This window comes from Talpa europaea (genome assembly GCF_964194135.1).
Source record: "Talpa europaea genome assembly, chromosome: 13".
NCBI lineage: Eukaryota > Metazoa > Chordata > Mammalia > Eulipotyphla > Talpidae > Talpa > Talpa europaea.
In genome coordinates this window covers 79,182,844-79,202,964 of record NC_140080.1, presented here as the reverse complement: position 1 = coordinate 79,202,964, position 20,121 = coordinate 79,182,844, and the positions used below count along the sequence as shown (strand labels likewise).

The following is a 20,121-nucleotide window of genomic DNA, read 5'->3' as shown; positions in this document are numbered from 1 at the left end:
TCAATAAAGGCTAAGGGCACAGCATGGAAATGCACAGCCGAATAAACAGTTCTAACAAGAGTGAAAATGATCTACGTGCCCACTTCTTGAATATTCTTAAAAGGACCAACTTTAGAATAGCTAGAAGTTAACATGGAATAAACAAAGTTATAAAAGGTATAAATTTTCATTTACTCTTAACGTAATGTTTTTATTTAATTATTATCTGTTACAAAATTAGTTCTCCATATTAAAAAAAATCCTTTGTAAATTAAATTATAAATTAAACCAATGTACATGAGATTCCACACATACAACTCTCTTTCCCCTTTCATGACTTCACTCACTCATTCCAACAGTGCAATGTCACTGAGAAACCTTTCATACTCCTGCCAACTCTTAGTGTAAACTTTTTGGAAAGTTATAGACAGTCACAAAGCAAAAACCTTCTAACTTCTATATCCTATAATTCCATCCCTGGAAATTCAGCCTAAGGGGAAAGTAATTTAAATAAGTAAAATGTTACAATGTCCAAAGACAGTCACTTACTTATGAAGAAACTTGGAAAAATATATGCATAGCATACAAAGTGTCATATATAACACTATAAAACTCTGTATTGGGTAAACTGAAAAGTAATCAAGTTTGAATATGATTGTGGGTCTTCTAAACACCTTTTTGATATTACTTTTATTTCAATTAAAAGTGATATGTATGAAGGGCCTCACTGGTGGTACAGGGGTTGAAGTCTCAGCTATCAAGCTATCCCCAGCCACTACAGCACAAGTTCAAATTCCAGCTAGGGAGCTGACACACATGGTGCAGCAGACCTCTCCTGTCTTGCCCACTGCTCCCCTCTGCAGTATCTCAGTGGATCCACCTGTCCTGCTCCCCACTCTGTCTCTGGTGAATCTTCTTGCTCCGGTTTTTGTATGCCTACACCCCAGTTCTTGTATGCATAAATAACTAAAAATCTTTTTACTGGCTTCTTGATACAACTGGTGGTTGAGATTCTGTTATAGTCTCCAAGGGTTTGTGAAATCTTTTAATTAAAGAATAATCTTAATAGACTTCTATGCAGTGCTGGCAATGAGCACATGTCTCTGAACTCTATAAATATATAAAAGGTGGCATTTACCACACAAGACCCAGTTTTGTTAAATCTGAAGTAGCTACTTAAATTAGGAGTTTGGTAGGTCTAGATTTGGTAAATCTGATCCGTGCTCTGACCACAATAGCTTGCTTGCAGTCAGTTTTTTATCCAATTTCCACTTCAATGTTACAGTTTTAACTACCATCACACACACTGTTCTTATTGTACCACCAGAGAGAAATACAAATTGATAATCTCTTTTTCAAAACCTTCAACTTGCCCTAAAATCAATTATTTCTAGCAACCTTGCTCTGTGTGGCTATAATAGTTTAGTTCATTTACTTGATCCTACAATAAATACTTGTTTGTGACATGCTATAAACTGTGTTAGGTGCTAGGAATACAAGGCATAGTATTCATTCTCAACAAGCCTACAATATATAGAGGGATAATAAAAAGCAGGCTATTTAAACTGCAGCTAGAAAACTGCTCTGACAAGAAGGTAAAGAGAGCTCTGGAAGCACAAAGAAAGCACACATTTGCCAGACGTGAGGATAATCAAGAAAGGCAAACTCTCAGTCATGAGTAGGAGCAAGTGAAGGGAAGCAGCATAAGGAACAGTGGGTTGCCCTTTACAGTATACAGTTTGATGAGATTTAGGGTAAGGATAATAAAAAGAAGAATGAGAAATGAGGCTGGCAAAGTCAGCAGAGGTCAGATAATGCAATGAGTTTGAACCTGACTTAGCTCTGAAGCCACTAAGGACTTAAAAGCAGAGGAGTGACATGAACTGATTTCCCATTTAAAAGAATTCCCTTTTGGAATGTAGACACAAAACGAATAGTAGAGCAGGGAATACTAGAGGCAAGGAAATGGGTTAGACTGCTATAGCTTCCTGGGTAAGAAATAACTACTGCTGAACTAGGAAAGAAACAAAATAGGAACTACTCTGTGCATGTTATGTACAGAGGGTTAGTAATGTTGGAGATAGGCAAATGAGAGAACACAGAAGACTAAAAATGATAGCTAGTTTTTTTTTTAAAGGGTAAAATTTAATCTTTATTTATAGGGCACTGCAAGATATAAAATTTCACACAGAAAAAATCCATTGAGAAAAGAGGCTTCACATAGTATGTACAGCTTGGAACTGTTTAGTATTGTTTTGTTATAAAACATGCCACAGTCACAAATCACATTTGAAAAGTTCTTCGTAGACAAACTTAAACCAAACACAATACACAGCAAACAACTTTACGCCTCAGCTGAATAATCCAAAAGCTAAAGGTCCCAGAACTACATTCCTGACCTTGAAATGTATTCAGCAGTAGTTTCTGAAACAACATTTTGATCTTCCTCTTCCTCTACAGAGCAATACTTCTCAATCAAGTTTAATGAAACTTTGTACACAGATTCATTTTCTTTTCCTTTTAAAGATTTATTTTTATTTATTTATGCATACAAGAGCTCAGGTGTAGGCCACAGGTGTGGGGGTAGAGAAGGGGTGAGAGAATTCACCAGAGACAGAGTGGGAAGCAGAAACAGATCTACCAAGATACACTGCTGGGGAGCAGCAGGCAAGACAGCAGAGCTCTGCCGTGCCATGTGTATTAGCTCCCTGGCTGGGGATTGAACTCATGCTGCAGTGGCTGCTGATAGTTTCATGGTGCTAAGACTCAACCACTTGTGCCACCAGGGAGGCCCTGTACACAGATTCATTTTCATGGTTTTGTAGAGCGTCACTTCTGTCCAAACCGCCACATTATTTAAACCTTTGCACTCCGCTGTCCCCTCTCAGGGGACATCGGAATTCTAGCATATCACTCGGATGTCCCCTCTCAGGGGACATTGCAATTTATTAGTGATTACGGGGAATTGAGGTTATTTCAACGCAACTTTTTGAGACATGCATGTTTCCCTGAAGTTTTATATTGAAATGGCACAAGAAATTAAATCAAAATATCGTAAAATGGTTCGGAGTGCAAAGGGTTAATCATTATACTAAGTTTCTCAGTTTCACCTAGTTTCTCAGCAGCCTGGAAGAGATTTGAAATGCCATCTAGAATAAACAGAGTAATTTTGTAACTTTTGCAGTTAAGAGGTTCCTCAACAATTCTATTATGCTACAGTGAACAAGGTATACAATCTGTTCAATTGTTCCTCCACTTGAATAGTTGGTAGCAGCCCATACAGCTTCCTTTTGTGTCTTTAAGGCTTCCTTAGAGAGAACACCAACAAGAAATGGGACTAATCTATGATTCACAAGTTGCTATATCTGGTACTGATGACCAGCTGTGATCTTTGACACTATCCATGTAGCTTCCTTCTGAATATTAGTTTTGGAGTTGGTTAGCAGGCTGGGAAAGAATAACAAGTGCTCTTATATCCATTACAACCTGAGTCTGTTCATCTGTCCCAGTGACAATTATTTCCTACAGCTCTAGTACAGGAGTCACAATTGGCAAAAAGTTTCACAAGTTGGAGTACATCTGTTCATTTGGACCATCTATAAGGCAGAATATGGCCCAGCAGGTTCTGCTATTATTTCTGGTCATTCTAATGCTGGAGACAAAATAAAGTAGAAAGAATCTGCTCTGTAGCATCTAACAGGGGTGCAGAAATCCTGCTATGACAAAGATCTGAAATTGTCCAGGTAGGATTACGCAAGTAACCATATGCTAAAGATGACATATCAGGAACTGCAAGCAGAAGAAACAGTGGCTCAGTTGCACCATATTTGATAACCAGGTCCAGGAAAGCTGAACCATCACCTGCAATGTTTCCTAAAGCCCATAGCTTGTTCACTGACATGAGTCTGGGGGAGATGTCAACAGAGAAATGAATGCTGGGATAGCACCTCCATGTACCCCAGCCTTCATCTGTTCTGATGTCCTGGAAGCAATGTTAGTGAATACCCAAGCAGATTCAAACTGAATGGACTACAATCAATTCTGCCCAAGAAGGTCACAAATTCTGGAATCAAATCAGCCCAGATTCTGTTTTCTATGGGAGCTGATTTTCCCTAGGAGTTTCCTAGCAGCATGAGGACCTAGGAGGTAGCTTTTCAAATTGTTCTGATTTATGCCTTTGATAATGATATCAATAGACCAATTAATAATCCCAACAAAGAGGTCCTATGAGGAGGATTAAGTAGCACCCACTACAATTAGCAAACATACATGATCTTGGCAAGAGAAGCATCAGTAGAGAGATGGAGCTAAAGTCAATGCAGCAGAGCACACTGACAAAGAATGGAAGAGGAAGAACAGACACTAAGAAGTCTGGTTATGGAGGAAAGGTGACGGGAAGGTCTGAGAGGAAGATGGGATGCGGAGCGGGCGTGTGTATATGTACGCACAGCTTTTATAGATGGAAGAGCCCTTTTAGAAAAAAGTCAGAATAAAGAGGTTTGGTGGCAGAAAGCTGAGGTAATCTTGAGGAGCAAAAGCCATCTGCACAGGCGTGTGTAGGGTAGCAGGATAGGGGTCTAGAAAGTGAAGAAAGAACACTGTCTCAGGAAAAGTGGGGACTGGGGGACTGCTGAGCAGTAGTGCTGCCAGCCCAAAAGAGGCTGCTGGTTAAAAGTCAATACACCTCTGAAACTCCCACCATGTGATTTTCTCTGGCTCTGCTGAACAGAGTGCAAATTGGTTCCAATTGTGCACCCAGGGGTCAGACTTTATCAGGTGGGTACAACTGAAATGTCAACTCCACAAGAAGCTGAGGACACAGGCAAAGGAGAGGTGCATTTAACATGTCAGACAGGGAAAGAAGTAAATCTAAGAGGGAACTGATAAAGGACTGAGGGAGAGGATTGATGAGGTGAAAGAATAGTATAGTAGAAATAACAGTATGAGAGTATAGAAAAATCCCCAGTGGGAAAAGAAAAATCATTTGGAAGAAAACCAGTGCTTATGAGAAGTAAAATATCCTATTTCTACCTCTTGGCCACCCACAAAATACAAGCTACTAGAATCATCTATTTTCCTCCTTACTTAAACTTTCCCTCTACCTCTTTATGGAAAACTGACTTTCTAGAAAATGTCAGTTTTCCTGCAGTCCTCTGAAGTTGCTCCTGCACCTCAGTTTTAGGGTGAGGATCACCTAAAAATTACTATTCTCCATCTTCATGTACCAATACCAGCAGCCAGTACCTTCTAGAATGTTTCCCTTTCACTGTCATCTAATAACTCCAGGGCAGTCTCAAACATTCACAGAACATTTTACTGGTATCTGGTTAAGTTTCTCCCCCACAGCCACTTTAAGCTCTGCTATCAAGAATATTCATTATTGATTAGGACAACCACCAGACAACTTTCCATGCCTACTCACTTCAAAGCAAGGAGCTGAACCCCTAGAGGCATTTCAAGCCCCCAGGGTAGACTCACGTCCAGGGGCTTAGCCCTTATAGTCCTAAAAATAAGTTCATTAAATGAAACCAAATTTAAAAGGTAGACTATAGGACTCATGCACACTATCACCAAATACTTCCTCCTTGACTACTCCATGCTTTTAGACAATAGTAATCAAGAAAACACAGCAAGAAGATAACAGAATTAGTTAATTCTTAGTATCCCTAAGCCTACTTCTATCTCCATAGTTCTAATTTAGAATTCCAACTTGTGGAATTATTTGTGCAATGTCTCAGTCATCAATATTTCTGAATAACTAGCCTACACTGATTGGGCCCCTCATGTGACCCTACCACCTACACAGCCTCATTTCAAATCTGGAAATATTATTGTTCTGCTTTTTTCCTTTTTTTTTTTTAATGAGGGGGAATAAACAAATTATTATGCTATATTTGCTCATAATGTTATATTAAGAAAAACAAGGTACCTACAACCAATATTTAAGACTCTTCTGATTCTATTTATACATTATGGATCCAGAATTTATAATTTACATACTGTTCTCACATTATGAAATTAATGCAAACTACTTGGGCATTACAATTTTGGCCATAAAAGTTATAATTCAACCAACTGGCTTTTAGTATTGTTATAGAACCTGTATGATGCTCTAAAATTGATCACTTAAAGTCAGGATCTGCTCATGTAACCAGTAACTTTATTACCTAGTCTAAAAATCAGTACAAGATAAAATAAGGGAAATGAGCTAAGTGATGGAAGGCTAAATACAAATTTCCTACTGAATGTTAGTCACTGTAGATTACTGGTATGAGTTTTGCCACATTTCCCACCAGAGTCATTAGATAAAATGTGACCCTCAGAGAACAAGTCAGATGGGCCCCACACTAAGTCGCTGGGATGCCATGCTCCACAGAGACCACAGTGCTCTCCAATGGCAAGGGATGCATCCCCTCTTCTGTCTCATTCAGAGCCAGGACAATTAGTTCTTTTCTCTCATTGTAACCCTTTTCAGCATGTCAACATTCCTTTGGAAGCGCTTGGGAAGAACTGACATTCTCTGGCTTTTGGGCCATTCACACAGATCCTCAACCTACCCCCACTTCAAGGAATCCAATGGCAGAGTAGTGCCTTAAGCATACACAGGAGTCAAAGATGCTATGAGGTTCTTCAAATACTGTCAGTGGCAGTAATAGTTCCCTGTTCTAGAACAAGAGTAAGCATTGAAAATGTGAAAATACCACAATTACTATATATTAAACTGAAAATAAACCAGAGGACTTAGCCACGTGGCAGCTGGCTTTGTGTAGGTCTTTGCTCACATAGTTCTTTGAAAACAACTTTTTTCACTCTAGGAGAAAATTCTAAATTTTTGTCCTCCACTACAGACTTTTTCAACACATAAATAAGCCAAAAAGAAGCAGTATAAATAGTAGTAACTAAATTATCATGGTCAGCATTTTCTTTTTATATTTAAAAGAAATATTTAATTAGTTAATTTAAGAATTACTTTAAGTTCAGTTTTTTCAACAAGAACATTAAAAACTTTTAAAAGTGAGGCAAGAAGTCAAATCTAAAATCTTACCGTCCATATGAATCAGCTAAACAAGAGGAACCTAACCCAACCTGATCTTCACATTGACTTTAAGTGCTAATAATAGAAACATGGTCATTCTGGTCTGATTATAAAAATTCCTACATTAAAGAACAGGAAACCCCAGATTTGTTTCTCTACACTACAACTAAGCTGTATTATGGACTAATCAAGATTACCATCCGTATTTTAATGATGGGGAAAATGCTCATGGCCCACCTTCTTGACAAGAAAGTCAATGGGGAAAATGAGATTGTATGTTTCAATTTTTTTATTTCACAGGGAAAAACTCTAGTTTGCCACAATTATAAGCCTTCCATACCACAGAAGTACATCAGAAATTTGCTTCTTTTAGCCTCATCTACATTTATGTGTACTAGCTATTATGTGTCCTATTTATGTGTACTAGCTATTACGTGTACTAGCTATTACTATTATAGGTACTATTATGTGTACTAGCTATTACTATTATATGTACTAGCTATTACTAGCAATAAAGAAAGATATACTGAACAGTTTTGTAAACATGTCCAATCAAAGAGTTACCTCAGGTGATTATTAAAAACAGATTCCCAGATACCATTTCAGATCTTCTTATAGAATATACAGGCAGACACCTAGAAGTCTGAACTTTTATAAGGACTCCAGGTAATTTCTATACTCTACAGGTGAAGTTTAGGAAATAATGACATTACAGCAAGTGCAACTCATTCCACCTCAGGGCAATACATTAGCAATCCACTGATTGGGTCCATGTATCACTTCCTCACTCAGTCTACTTCAGCATAAATATGTTAAGTATTTATAGCTAGTATTCCTGAAGGCTTACTATGTGTTGTATGTGGTGCTATGCACACTAGGTATGTTCACTTAATGGTAATAACCTTTTGGTTTGTTGTTTAGCGAATACTAGTTTGGTCACTAGGGAAAATAGAGGCTTTATGTAATTTACCTGAGGTCACACAGTTGGTAAGCGTTGTTGGCTTAAAACCAGACTGCATTAGGCTGCCACCCGCTGCATTGTTCAATTCTAGTATCAAGTGAGAAAAAGTAAACAGATGGCAAGAAGTAAAACAGAAAATTTAGGTCTTGGTTGACCAATAACTACCCTAATGTCAACTCTTCTGCATTTGTTAAAACTAAAATTAAACAGTAAAAACAATTTTGCATAGGAAAAAAATTTTCCCTGATTGCTTGGGAAAATGCGAACTTCTCTATCTTCAATAATTATGTGATCCTATATCAGACCTGGTGTGAGGTCCTTCTGTAAATTAACCCCTGAATAGTCTGCTCAGTGACTGGGTTTTTATCTTGTTGGGAAGGTAGAGGAGGACTCAGGTTAGCCATAAGAACATTTATCTCAAGTCACAAGAATGATCACTAACTTGATACTAATAGCCCAAGTCTCAAAACTATAAACTGAAGAGTGAGCATTAACTCCATTAACATTTTGTTGTGACATACTAAGTATATTCAAATTTGCAGACAGGTTTCCCACAATGGCAATTACATCAAAACTAGGGTACATTAAGTTCTATTTATTACTCACATGTCTAGTTCATATTAAGAAGCAAATTACTTTAATGAGTCAATAAAAGGCTTCATAAGAAAATATGGGGATCTATTGAACAGTGATGACCACATCCTATGACATACAAAAACCTACACATAATTTACAGTTCAATACATACATGTGCTTGCTCTATATATTATATCTTAGAAAACTGTCATACACACATACTGGGAGACATGTAAAAGAAATGTTAATGGTAACATCGTAAAGATACAATAAGAATGGTAAGTAAGGGCCTCCCTGGTGGCCTAGGGGTAAAGTCTCAGTGATACAACCCTGATAGCCCACCTCCAGGCCTGAGTTTGATCTCCAGTCAGGAAGCTAACCCTCATGGCACAGCAGACCTCTCCTGTCTTACCCACTGCTCCCCTTACCAGAGTATTTCAGTATGCCTGCCTGTTCTGCTTCCCACTCCGTCTCTGGTGAATCTTCTCACCCCCCACCTCTGGCCTATACTCAGTTCTTTTATGCAAAATAAATAAAATCTTACAATAAAGGAATAATTACTTAAAAAAAAGACTTGTAAGTCAATTTACAAGTTATGTTCAATGTCATTATCAATTAATATTAAAACATACTTGTTTACAGATAAATACATAGAAATAACATCAAATACCAAATTCATAATAGCTTTGAAGTAAAGAAGGCAAACAGAACTGAAGCCATGGGGGTTTCACTCTTTCACATATTTTGTCATTCTTTATTTCCTAAGAATGGTGGTAGGTATGTGAGTGATATGTTGTCTATTTGTGTGACCAAAAATTCAAAGACAATCAAAAAAGAATTAAGCACACAAAGGCTGATGATGTTTTAAATAACCAAGCTAAAAATTTGTATGATTCTGCAAATATAATGCTATCCCCGATGCTGATGAAGTTAAGAATCCAAACCTTGCACAATTTAGTCAAATAATATGAAATTGCTGGGCTTCTTGTAGACCAAAATGTCAAATATAAATGATTCTACATGGCATGGAGCTGGAAAGGATCATGCTCAGCGAAATAAGCCAGACAGAAAGAAAAAGAAAAATACCGGATGGTCTCACTCATAGCAGGAATCTAGAAAACCAAACTAAGGTACCAGGAAAAAGAATAACTATAATAAAGAAAAAAATCAAAATCAACAAGCAACTATAAACCAGAGACACACTGGGGAGGAGGCAGCAGAAAGAGGTATTGGGGTCCAAATAAGGGGGATGCAATTGTATGGGGAATATAAAAAAAAAAATAAATCTTAAAAATAAAATGATTCTACATGGTTTATACAATAAAGAATTACTAAAATTCTGTATATGAAAAGCCAATTCTATATATGGCAGGACTGAGGAAACAGAGAACTCAAACCAACAATGAAGAAAATGAAGATAAATTATCCAGTATAGAGAACAAGTGCTTAAAAATTAGTACTGTACAAAATGTGGTCAAACTACTGTCCTCTGACATAAAATATTGTTACTCAATTCTTTTTAAAGGCCTGATGAGATTCTTATTGAGCAAACCAATTTATACATACAAAAACTGAAGTTCAAAGGACTTATCCAGGGTCAAATAGGCAGTAAGCAGTTAAAACATATTCAAAACTATACCAAGGTCATGTTCCAAGACTAACCACAGCAAATGAATCAGAAACTCAGAAAATAAGAGATTTTAATTTAATTCCAATCAAAGGTTATGAATGGAAGAATTAAGGACAATGATCTATAAAAGTTCTGTCTCCTTTTTATTTCCTATAATTTTAATTAAAAAATTCTAAACTATAACTCATTCTTATTTTGTTATATTGTTTTTTAATTCAAAACTTATTTCCCATAAACACATTTTAAGTAGTGATTAAGTTACTAGATTAGCTCATGGAGTCAATGCAATTTATAATTTAACTAGAAAACTATTATCCTTCAATAACATGAAAATAAGAAAACGCACACTACTTAAGCAGTGTGTCTCTCCACCATCTCTCCCTCTTTTCTTAAACTTAAAGTACAGTACTTTTAGGAAAAGGTTTTAATTAGAAAGAAAAAGTTTTGAAAATATATTGAGGAGATTTGGAGGCCCTTTGCAAGGTTTTCAAAGGTAGGAGTAATGAAATTTTTTAGTGAATAAATATCACTCTTAAGAATCATCACAGAACCAAGATAAATAATGCAAGACAAGGAGATGACTTCTCCTAGGATAAACAGAAGCAGTAACTGAAAGGGTTAGGAAAGACAATATGAGAACTACTGAAGAAGAATGAATGCAGGATACTACACACTGAGAGGCAGAAGAAATAGAAGCACTCTAAAGGAACAGTCCTACTGGGAAACTTTCATCAGCTCTCTCCCCAACTGCAAGGTCACTGTGCAGAGTTAAGTGAGGGAAACCACTACGATGTGGGGATTAGATTAGAGTGAGGGAAGTATTAGGTCATTTGTGTAGTTTTTACATAATTAGGCATCTTTAACCCAGTAAATATGTCTACTGAAATCTATCTATGCCTACTATTAACATCTTACGTATTCTCATCGTTTGCTTCCTTTCTAATAAGGAAAGATGAGTGAAATGACATGCTACCTAAATGTTTTCAGTTAAAATGCACCCTGGATAGACACAATCATCTAATGCCAGATGTCTCTGTTGGCCTGCTCTACTCAGCAGGTTCACTACAAGGAAAATGCTGCCAAGTCACATGCACATTTACACCATCAGAGAAGAGGGAGGGGAGACCAACCTGCCTCTGTATTCAGCTCCTCTAGAATCCCGCTGGTCCTCCAGGTAGCTCCTGTGTCCTGGCCTCCTATAGAAATACTGTGCTCTTGAACTACAGCAGCCGCCAATAAATTGTCCACATTTACCACTTCTGGGTCAGAGCTGGTGTCAGACATATCATAATGAGCTACAACTGGAGGTCCATCTAGGGAGGAAAAAAAATGTATACTTGTATCTAACTTGTGGGGTGAAAAATACTTCTGAAACTATGAGACCTCTAAATGCCAGTTGCCTTTTTTATTATTCTATCTGATCTGAAAAGCTGTACTTTATACATATATTTTGTACATGATGTGAAAGTGGAAAAGATAACCCAAGCTTACAAAGATGAGGAACACATGTGGGAAGGAAGAACAGAAGACAAGACTATACTGAACAATGTTACACTGAAACTCTATCACACTCCTAAGGAGCAAAAGATAAAAGGGAAAACTCCCACAGAGAAAGAGAAACTGTCTTTTTAAATGAAAAAAAAAAAATGTTATTTTTAAAGAGAATGAACATAGTTCTTTCTCATAGTAGCTACTACTGCAAGTTCCTAGTAGATTCAGAGAAGAAAATCAAATATATATGTTCCCACTTTCTAAAGAAATAAGGTAAAACACTAAGAGTTCTGCTTGACTGACAACTATTTCCAATAAAGCCCTTTTATAACATCAGGGATGGTACGCAATTTACAACAATCTACAAAAAGACAATACTCACAAAATCCACCTTCAGGATTTTGCTTTGGACATCTTAGGAGAAAGACAACTAGCCCACACTCCAAGGAAATGACATACAATATTATGGTAATTTTAGAGGAAGATGTTAAAGGCCTCACTGGAAAAATAAGAGATCCCATCCACCTCTAAATCACCCTAACTAGCTTGAAAAAGGCAGCCCAGTTGCCAAGTAATTACACTGCAGCATTTCATGCTAAGAATCACTAAGTATTCATGCTTGTAGAATATACATGCTTTAAAATGCTGATGCTACCCTTTTCTATGTAAGCAAAAAAGCAAAAATAAAGTTTTCATTCAAGTACGAAAAACATCTCTTACTACTACCTCCATTTTAGAATAAAGCAGAAATAAAGGAATTTATTTCTCCCTTCTCCCTCATAACTATAGATGAAATTGCAGGCAAATCATTTATTTCCATAAAGATTTTTTTTAGTATCATCCAACAAATTAACACTAAACACACCTACTGTATGAAACTTTTGACTACAAAGGAATACATATGCCAATGAATCATTAAAAAAACACAATGAAGGATCACTGTAGTAATACGAACATCCATTGTGTAAATCGTCACTGAACAAAACATGGAACACACTTGGGGTATTTAGCCCTTAATACTAAGTTCCCAAACCAAAGGTTTATGTAACATCAATTTTTTAAATAAATAAAAAAAATGACCAAACATAAATGAGCTATTAAGGGCCACTGTATAGAAAACAGACATGTCACAATATGAAATTCTGACGATAATGAGTTGCAGTTGACTACTTAAAAATAATTTCCAATCCCCCAAAGGGGTCAATCAAGTGCATAGGAGTCAGCAGTGTGGTTTCAATATAAGTTAATAATAGATTTTAGCTCAAATAGCAAAAAGTTGATTCATATTTGAGGGTTTTCTTTTCTAAAGAAGAAAAGAAAGCTGTACCATTTACAGAGTTCTCGTCAGAGTTCAAAATGATTATTATGGAATCAAGATACCATGTGATGTCCAAATTGGTGCAGAAGATATGAGGGTCAAGTACAATATTGACTATTTGACTAAATGTTCTGTTTTTAAAGGGCTTTACTTTTTAAGTGCTTTAGGTTTGTAAAAAAAAAATTAGAAATTTACTTAAAATTTATATCACTAATACCATTCAGCTTCTTGCCCTCACAACCCACACCACCCACTACTAAATTGAGGCAACAGTCAAGTCAAAATTGTACCATTCCTACATATATAATCATGCAAAAAGTATAAGTGTATATGTACATGCAGAGTGACATCACCTACCCATGGAAATAACTTGTCTGAAAGTCTTCATCAGTAGGAAATACAAGTAAAAACTTGTTATCTGGCTTCATTCTTGTATCTTCCATATTTCCAAACAGCATACCTTATAGCTTAGCTTAAATTTAGTATTCATCATAAATAAAGACAGCAGTGTTTTTATATTTTAATTACACTTAACAGTTAAAATAATTATCACTGTCATTTTTCACTTCCAGTATATTCAAATGATGACAAGTCAATACTATACAAACTTTAATAAAGGAATGGTTGCCTTTCCAACTTTTGTCTTCCAACAAGAAACTATGAATAAGGATCCTGTATTCCAAGGTCAACTTACACCTATCATTGCACCAAACCAAGATAAAATAAGGTAGGTTTAAAGCATTTAGCTTCAGGGCTTGGATTCTGAACCACTAAATGAATATTATTACCTAACTGATGGAACAATTTGTGATACTCTTTCAAAAGGTGCGTCTTGCCACACAATCGACATAAAAGGTAAGAAATCCTGTAGTGATTTTAGCTGCCTTTTCAAAGAAATAACTCTTAAGGGAAAAAAAAATCAGAATACTGATTTTCAGCTAGAAAACTCATAACATTAATAACAGAAGCAGCTATCTTAATTTTCCAATTTAACTTTATCAGTTCATTACAGGGCGGAATAAACATGGAGATACTGTCCTTCCTAGAATAGTCCTCTATGCTGTTAAAACAATTACATTGTCACTTCACATAAAAGTACAATTGAAAACATTTCCAACTTAAAACTTAGTCATTAACACAAGCACATTCCATATTTGTAACATAAAGGTTATCAAACTACACACTCTTCTGTTTTCTAATTCTGATGTCTGTCACAATCTTAAAACATGTATTTATGACAATGAATTTAAAATAGTTTTTCTGTAAACATCAACAGCATCTCTCTATAAAGGTAATTAAACATAATAACTCTTTGGTCTGGTTGATCAAAGTGCTGTTTCTCCTGATTAAAATGAGATTTTTACTACATTTTACATATACAAGACAAGAAAACTTAAAAGTTGAGCAATCCACAAACTACTTTTTATTTAAGAACATCAACTCATCCATTTTATGCCAGAAATAGGTTTGTATCTTCTCACTGACATCCTAGACTATTAACAGATTCTAACTTTTTAAATATCAAATACAGGTTTATCTGTGTCATCACATCCCTGATACAATGATGTTTACCAGTATACAATCTTAACTGTCATTAGATGCTTAATTTTATCAATTAAATTTGAGGCAAATATTTTCCTGTAGATCACATGGAAACAATTTGACTAATAGAAACAAAAAACAAAGCAGAACAAGGTCTACATTTACAATCCCTGATAAATCCCTCTTCAAATTTGACAATCAGAATACAGAATTTTAAAACTATGCAAAGTAACTAAAATTACACAGAGGCCTCTTTCATTTTATGAATGACAAATTTCAGTCCTCGTTAGCTAGAATAAGAGACTACAGTTGTTCTCATTGTTGAGGGAATAAGGAATATATAGGATGAGACTAGAAGCAGGAAGTAAAGATAAATTCTTGGCAGCATACATAAGATAAAGTGCTGCCTACTACTTCTTAGGTGTATGACTCAAGTTTCTTCACAGGGTTATAGTGAAGGTTAAAGACCTAAGACAAAACACAATTGTTGAAATGTTGGTCGCCTGCCCCACCTTTCCATTATAATTAGCACCTGTCTTACTTCATTGTTTGCTTATCTTTGTATGTAAACTCTGCTGTACACAGCCTGCATGCAAGGAGCTTTGAGAAAATATCACTGCATGAGATAACTTATAGATCATATATTAACCCACAGTATATGCTTTGCTGGGATTAATGAGATCATCACAAATACGGCTTGAAGTGAAATCTCACTTGAAGTGAAATGTCAGCGGGCTGACATTTCACTTCAAGTGAGATTTCACTTCAAGCCGTATTTATATGAAAAGTTTCAAAGCCAAACAGAGGTCCTTTTGGATTATTTCACAGTTAAGATAATCAATCTTGCTTGGTCTCCCAAACTGATGACTAATTAGATTAGGAAAAACAGAATTCCTCTCGTATACAGATACACCAGGAAAAATACTCCTCTTTCCCTCTCTCTATTGCTAAGTCTTAGACCCGAGGAAAGGTGGGCAATGGACTAACACACGGTTTGCCCCTTCTATTCCTGTTTCTATGGCTATAAAATTATATAGTAATGCCCACAGTAAATTCCTTCTCTCTTCCCTACCACATTCTATCTCCCAATACCCCTCACTAGAAGAAAATCTCCATACACCCAGCACCATTATCTACACCCTGGAGAAAACACTATCAAGAGATAGTGCAAATCAAAAAAAGTTATTCTTTCTCCCTAACCTCCAAAAAAGTTATACCTGAAAAAAGGAGTTCTTAGATATTACTAGCGAAGGGTATGTGTGTGGCGGCCAGGGGAGGAAATAAGGCGTGCAAAATTGACTGGTGTGGAATGAGGGACTGAGGGCAAAGGGCAAACCTCAAGAGTTGCAGAAGTGAATTTGCATTCTGATAGAACTTACCCAAGAAAAACAAATTTTGATTATACAACAAAATATTTACCAAGATTGTATCTGCAAATGAAAAAGTTCTTCAGGAAATAATTGTGTTGTTTTTATTACTATCATTCAAAATAAAAAATGGAGAACAATTTGAGTAGAATCATTCATTTTCAAAGCGTCTCAGAAAGATGATTATATCAACCAAGAAAGAAAAAATAAGTACAAAAAAAAGTTCAATCTCTAAGGAAAAACACCGCTTTAAACACCCAAACTATGCATGTATTTCCTTCAGAATATCATACACCTATTTAGTAAAAAGAAAAATGTCTAAGACTGGGTTAGATGGAAATGAAGCAATATCACTGAAATTTTGTTTAGAAGTTAAGCAATTTTAAAATAAAACTGAATCAATGCCTAGTTTGTAGTTTTTCTACTATACTCATCTCAATTATTACAAATAAATTAGATTTATTTGTAATAATTTGTATAATAATTTGTAATAATTTGTATTTATTTCTTAGATTTCTAAAGTTTCCAAGGTAGGCATAAGATTTTAAGGATTACAGTGGTAATTTTGTCCCTCTAGAAAAGTTACCTCTGATACTGATGAAGAGTTCATTTTAAAGGGATTAAAGAGGTAAAAGCAAATATTCAAGATTACTAGAATAGTGGAAAAGTTGTTAAAATAAAGAAAAACAATTTAATTTTAACCCTGAGCCACTAACTCTATAGAGTTGGGAAAATGGAATCAAGTTATTCAAAAAATAACTCAGGTAATTTATCTGGATATTCAAGGGAACCTGTAAGTATAGAAAACAGGGCATTTAAACAGGTCATCATCTTTCTATTTATCTTTCTATTTTATGAATAAATCCATGACCTAGTGCTTTTTTTTTTTTTAAAGATTTATTTATTTTATTTATTTATACAAGCACTGGGTACAGTCAGAAGCGCGGAAGGGTGAGAGAATTCACCAGAGCCAGAGCGGGGAAAAGAAAAGGCAGACTTGAAGAGGTACACTGCTGAGGGGAGCAGCGGGCGGCAGGAGAGGTCTGCGCGCCATGTGGGACCCTCCGCCGGTGGCCGGGGAGCAGCCGGGGATCGAACCGACACTGCAGAGGCTGTGGGCAGCTTTGCAACCCAGCGCTCAACCGCTGCGCCACCGGGGAGGCCCCCATGACCTAGTGCTTTAAGGATTCAAAGATATTGAGAGAAAAACAAAAGAACACAAAATTTAGGTATGATTTTAGTCACATCCCCATGTCTACATATCCTGCTACAGAGAAATCCATTCCAGCCTTTTGATTACACCTCAGGGTATTCTAGATTTGGCTTTTTTTCCAGATATTCCTCAATTTTTAATAGGGTAACTCTGTAGGAGATACAAAGAAAAAGTCTTGACCTTTTATATTAACATTGGTATTTTACTGCCTTTATTAAATACACCAATTTTAAAAAATTCCAAAATGTCAAATTCTATTATTAGTTATACTAACTACAAACTAAGACTATTCATTACGTATGGAAAAGTTTTCTTGACTCATGAACATTTAATGTGCATTAACTGGTAGAGTAATACTAATATTACAACTCTGCCCTCAATAGAGTAACAAGAAAACATTTATTTTTTAAAATTTTTATTTATCTAGATTAGTTGTTACACTTCAAATGCACAGTTAGGCAAAAGATATAAAGAAAATGCAATAAAATAAAAATCACAATAATATGATAACATTCTCCCCACATCTTAAAGTTAAAATATAAATAAAACTTCATTACCAAAGAATACACTTCCTTATGAATTATTACTCCTTCATTCTTTTAGGATGTCTTTTTCTTTATGTTGTGGTAACTTAATATATTGTGAAAATATCTACTCAATACCAGTTCACTAACAGTTTGGTTTCAGATCCTACTAACTCCCCTAAAATACAGAGGAATTAAAACAGAAATCAAGAAAAAATGAAAAGTAGAGAAACTCAGAAATCCATAGTTAACAATTCATACACTCATACAACTGTTCTAGACAAATTAAAAAGACAGGTTTTTTAAATCTGTACAATGACTGAGGACATATACACCATTTTAGGAGAGAATTTTGAGAAAAAATTTTCTTTGAGAACAATTTTTATAGAACAAAATCAATTTAAGTGTAATAAGCTTGCTGAAATTGTTTTGATATTATATTTTCTGACATGTGGCATCCCACAAATCTCTTTCATTGTGTCCTCGCTGTACTATTTAAATAATGCAAAAAGGAGAGAAATCAATAAGCTCAACAAAATACAACAGGTACAATTACTTTAAAAGATCTCCTTCTTTAAGATAACCTGCCTATAATTTGTTACTTCAAAGAAATGATGACAACACAAAGCTTATTCATCATCTTTCTTCTAACTTTCATTAGGCAAATTCAGGTGTATACTAAAGATGAAAATGATCAGTAACACCAATTTGGGGTGTTTGTTGAACAAAAGGATTCACTATAGGATTTCTTCCCTTAACAAGAAGATTTAATACATTTTAAATGGTTTAATTTTTAATATCCCAGGTTGCAAACAAATTTCAAGTAATAAATCTTCCATAAATTGAGACAGACCTATATAGCAAAAGACCCTTGCTCTCAAATCCACATAACAGCAGAGGATGACAAAAGCAAAGATGCAAAATAAATTAGTTCTTGTATATTTTTTTACTCAGTCTGCTAGTAAAACAAACCACAAACTAAAACCTTTACTTGACAATTGAAAAAATACTTTTTTCTCCAACTTAATCACCCTACCTAGGTTTATAAATGTGCAACTTTTTCTTCTTATGTACATTTAGGAAGTCTTGGATAGACATTATATTATATTAATAACCTGAATCCAGTAAACTCCCTATAGACCACTATATAGTTATGTCTCCAGCAACTTCTCATATGCAACATTCACAAAAACAAAGTTATTTCAGAACTGTGAGGTGGGTACACATATATACACATACAAACACACATGCACCCTTGAGACCACGATCTTTTCTCTGACTTGATAACAAAACAACAAACCAGGCTTTTCTCTTGAAGCCCAACAGACAGAATCCTTTACTTCAAAGTTTCAAAAAAAAAAAAAAAAAAATATTTGAAGCAAAATATTAAGACTTAAGATTTCACTTGTTATGTTCTAAATTAAATTTTATTTGGGCTTTTATTAACACTTTAATTTTAATAATGCCTACATCAATATATTAAGAGCTATCATCTAATAAATGGCTCAAATAACCAGATCATCTAGATCTATGGGTTAAATTCTCTTAAAATGATTAGGTATTTACTGTCCCAGCACACTGAATTAGTACAAACCAGGCAGAAAGTCATCTGTAGATAATCAAAAAACATACTTAACCTTAGTGACGACAAAAATACCCCCCTTTTTAAATATCACCATCTAAGTTCCACATGCACACATTAGAGAAATGACACAATCCAGATATGGGATTTTATTCTTAAGAACCATTTCACCCAAATCTAGATTAATGCCAGTTGAAAGAGGTTTCTTTCTCGCATTAACCCTTTATAGACTACAAAAGTTCAAGGATATTACCCTTCTTAAAATAATAGGGAAATTAAGGAAAGACCACTAATCACTTCTAAAGCAATACATAAAGATGCCACCACAAAATCCAAAAGCAATTTCCACTTTTCAGTACTAATATTGTAAGTATTTACAATCTTAGGAGTCAAACTTTGCCTCAGGGAAAGAAAATCAGTAAAAAGGTGTTGAAACTACTTCAAACACTTTATACACCTTTAAAATATCCATAACACAAAAACAAAATTTTGAAAGAAATTTTAAAATTGTACAATCTGGTACAGGCACATTTAAAAGCACAACTCATTAAAAACTTAGTGTTTTTCAAAACAATACTCCTTAATATCACAACATATTTTCAAGGCACTGTGAGAAACTGAAAATCAGGATAAAATTTTTATGGTTCTACTAGAGAATAATTAAGGTTAAACTCTCCAACCACAAAATGTGAAATTTACTTTAGAATAAATTTCAATATTTTGCATATGCCCTACAAATTAAATCAATATATTCTGGTATTCCTTTTCTAACCAAAAAAACTCTAACCATAGCTTTACTCAAAATTTTTAGAAAAGACTTTCCCAAATTACTAATGTTTAATAGTTTTTCAAATATTCAAAATGTTATTCTTACCTTGTTGTCAACTATTAAAACTTACATT

At 35.2% G+C, this 20,121-nt stretch overlaps 1 protein-coding gene and 1 pseudogene across 3 annotated transcripts in view; both read right to left on the bottom strand.

Annotated features, from left to right (window-relative positions):
• ARK2N (arkadia (RNF111) N-terminal like PKA signaling regulator 2N) overlaps positions 1–20,121 on the bottom strand; it is a gene marked incomplete at both ends in the record, with an annotated part of 42,727 nt that overhangs the window by 10,714 nt on the left and 11,892 nt on the right. Inside the window, one exon of one of the 2 annotated variants that reach the window (XM_084251925.1) lies at positions 11,313–11,495. The exons of the other annotated variant lie outside the window; for it this stretch is intronic. Within the exon in view, the coding sequence (XP_084108051.1) occupies positions 11,313–11,495 (183 nt within the window). The remainder of the gene's footprint in view (positions 1–11,312; positions 11,496–20,121) is intronic. 2 annotated transcript variants of the gene reach the window in all.
• Positions 2,366–11,107, bottom strand: LOC311182843 (importin subunit alpha-1-like; annotated as a pseudogene). Its single transcript has 4 exons — positions 11,098–11,107; positions 3,072–3,501; positions 2,763–2,848; positions 2,366–2,461 (listed from the first exon to the last, which is right to left on the bottom strand). The product of its transcript is annotated as an importin subunit alpha-1-like (transcript).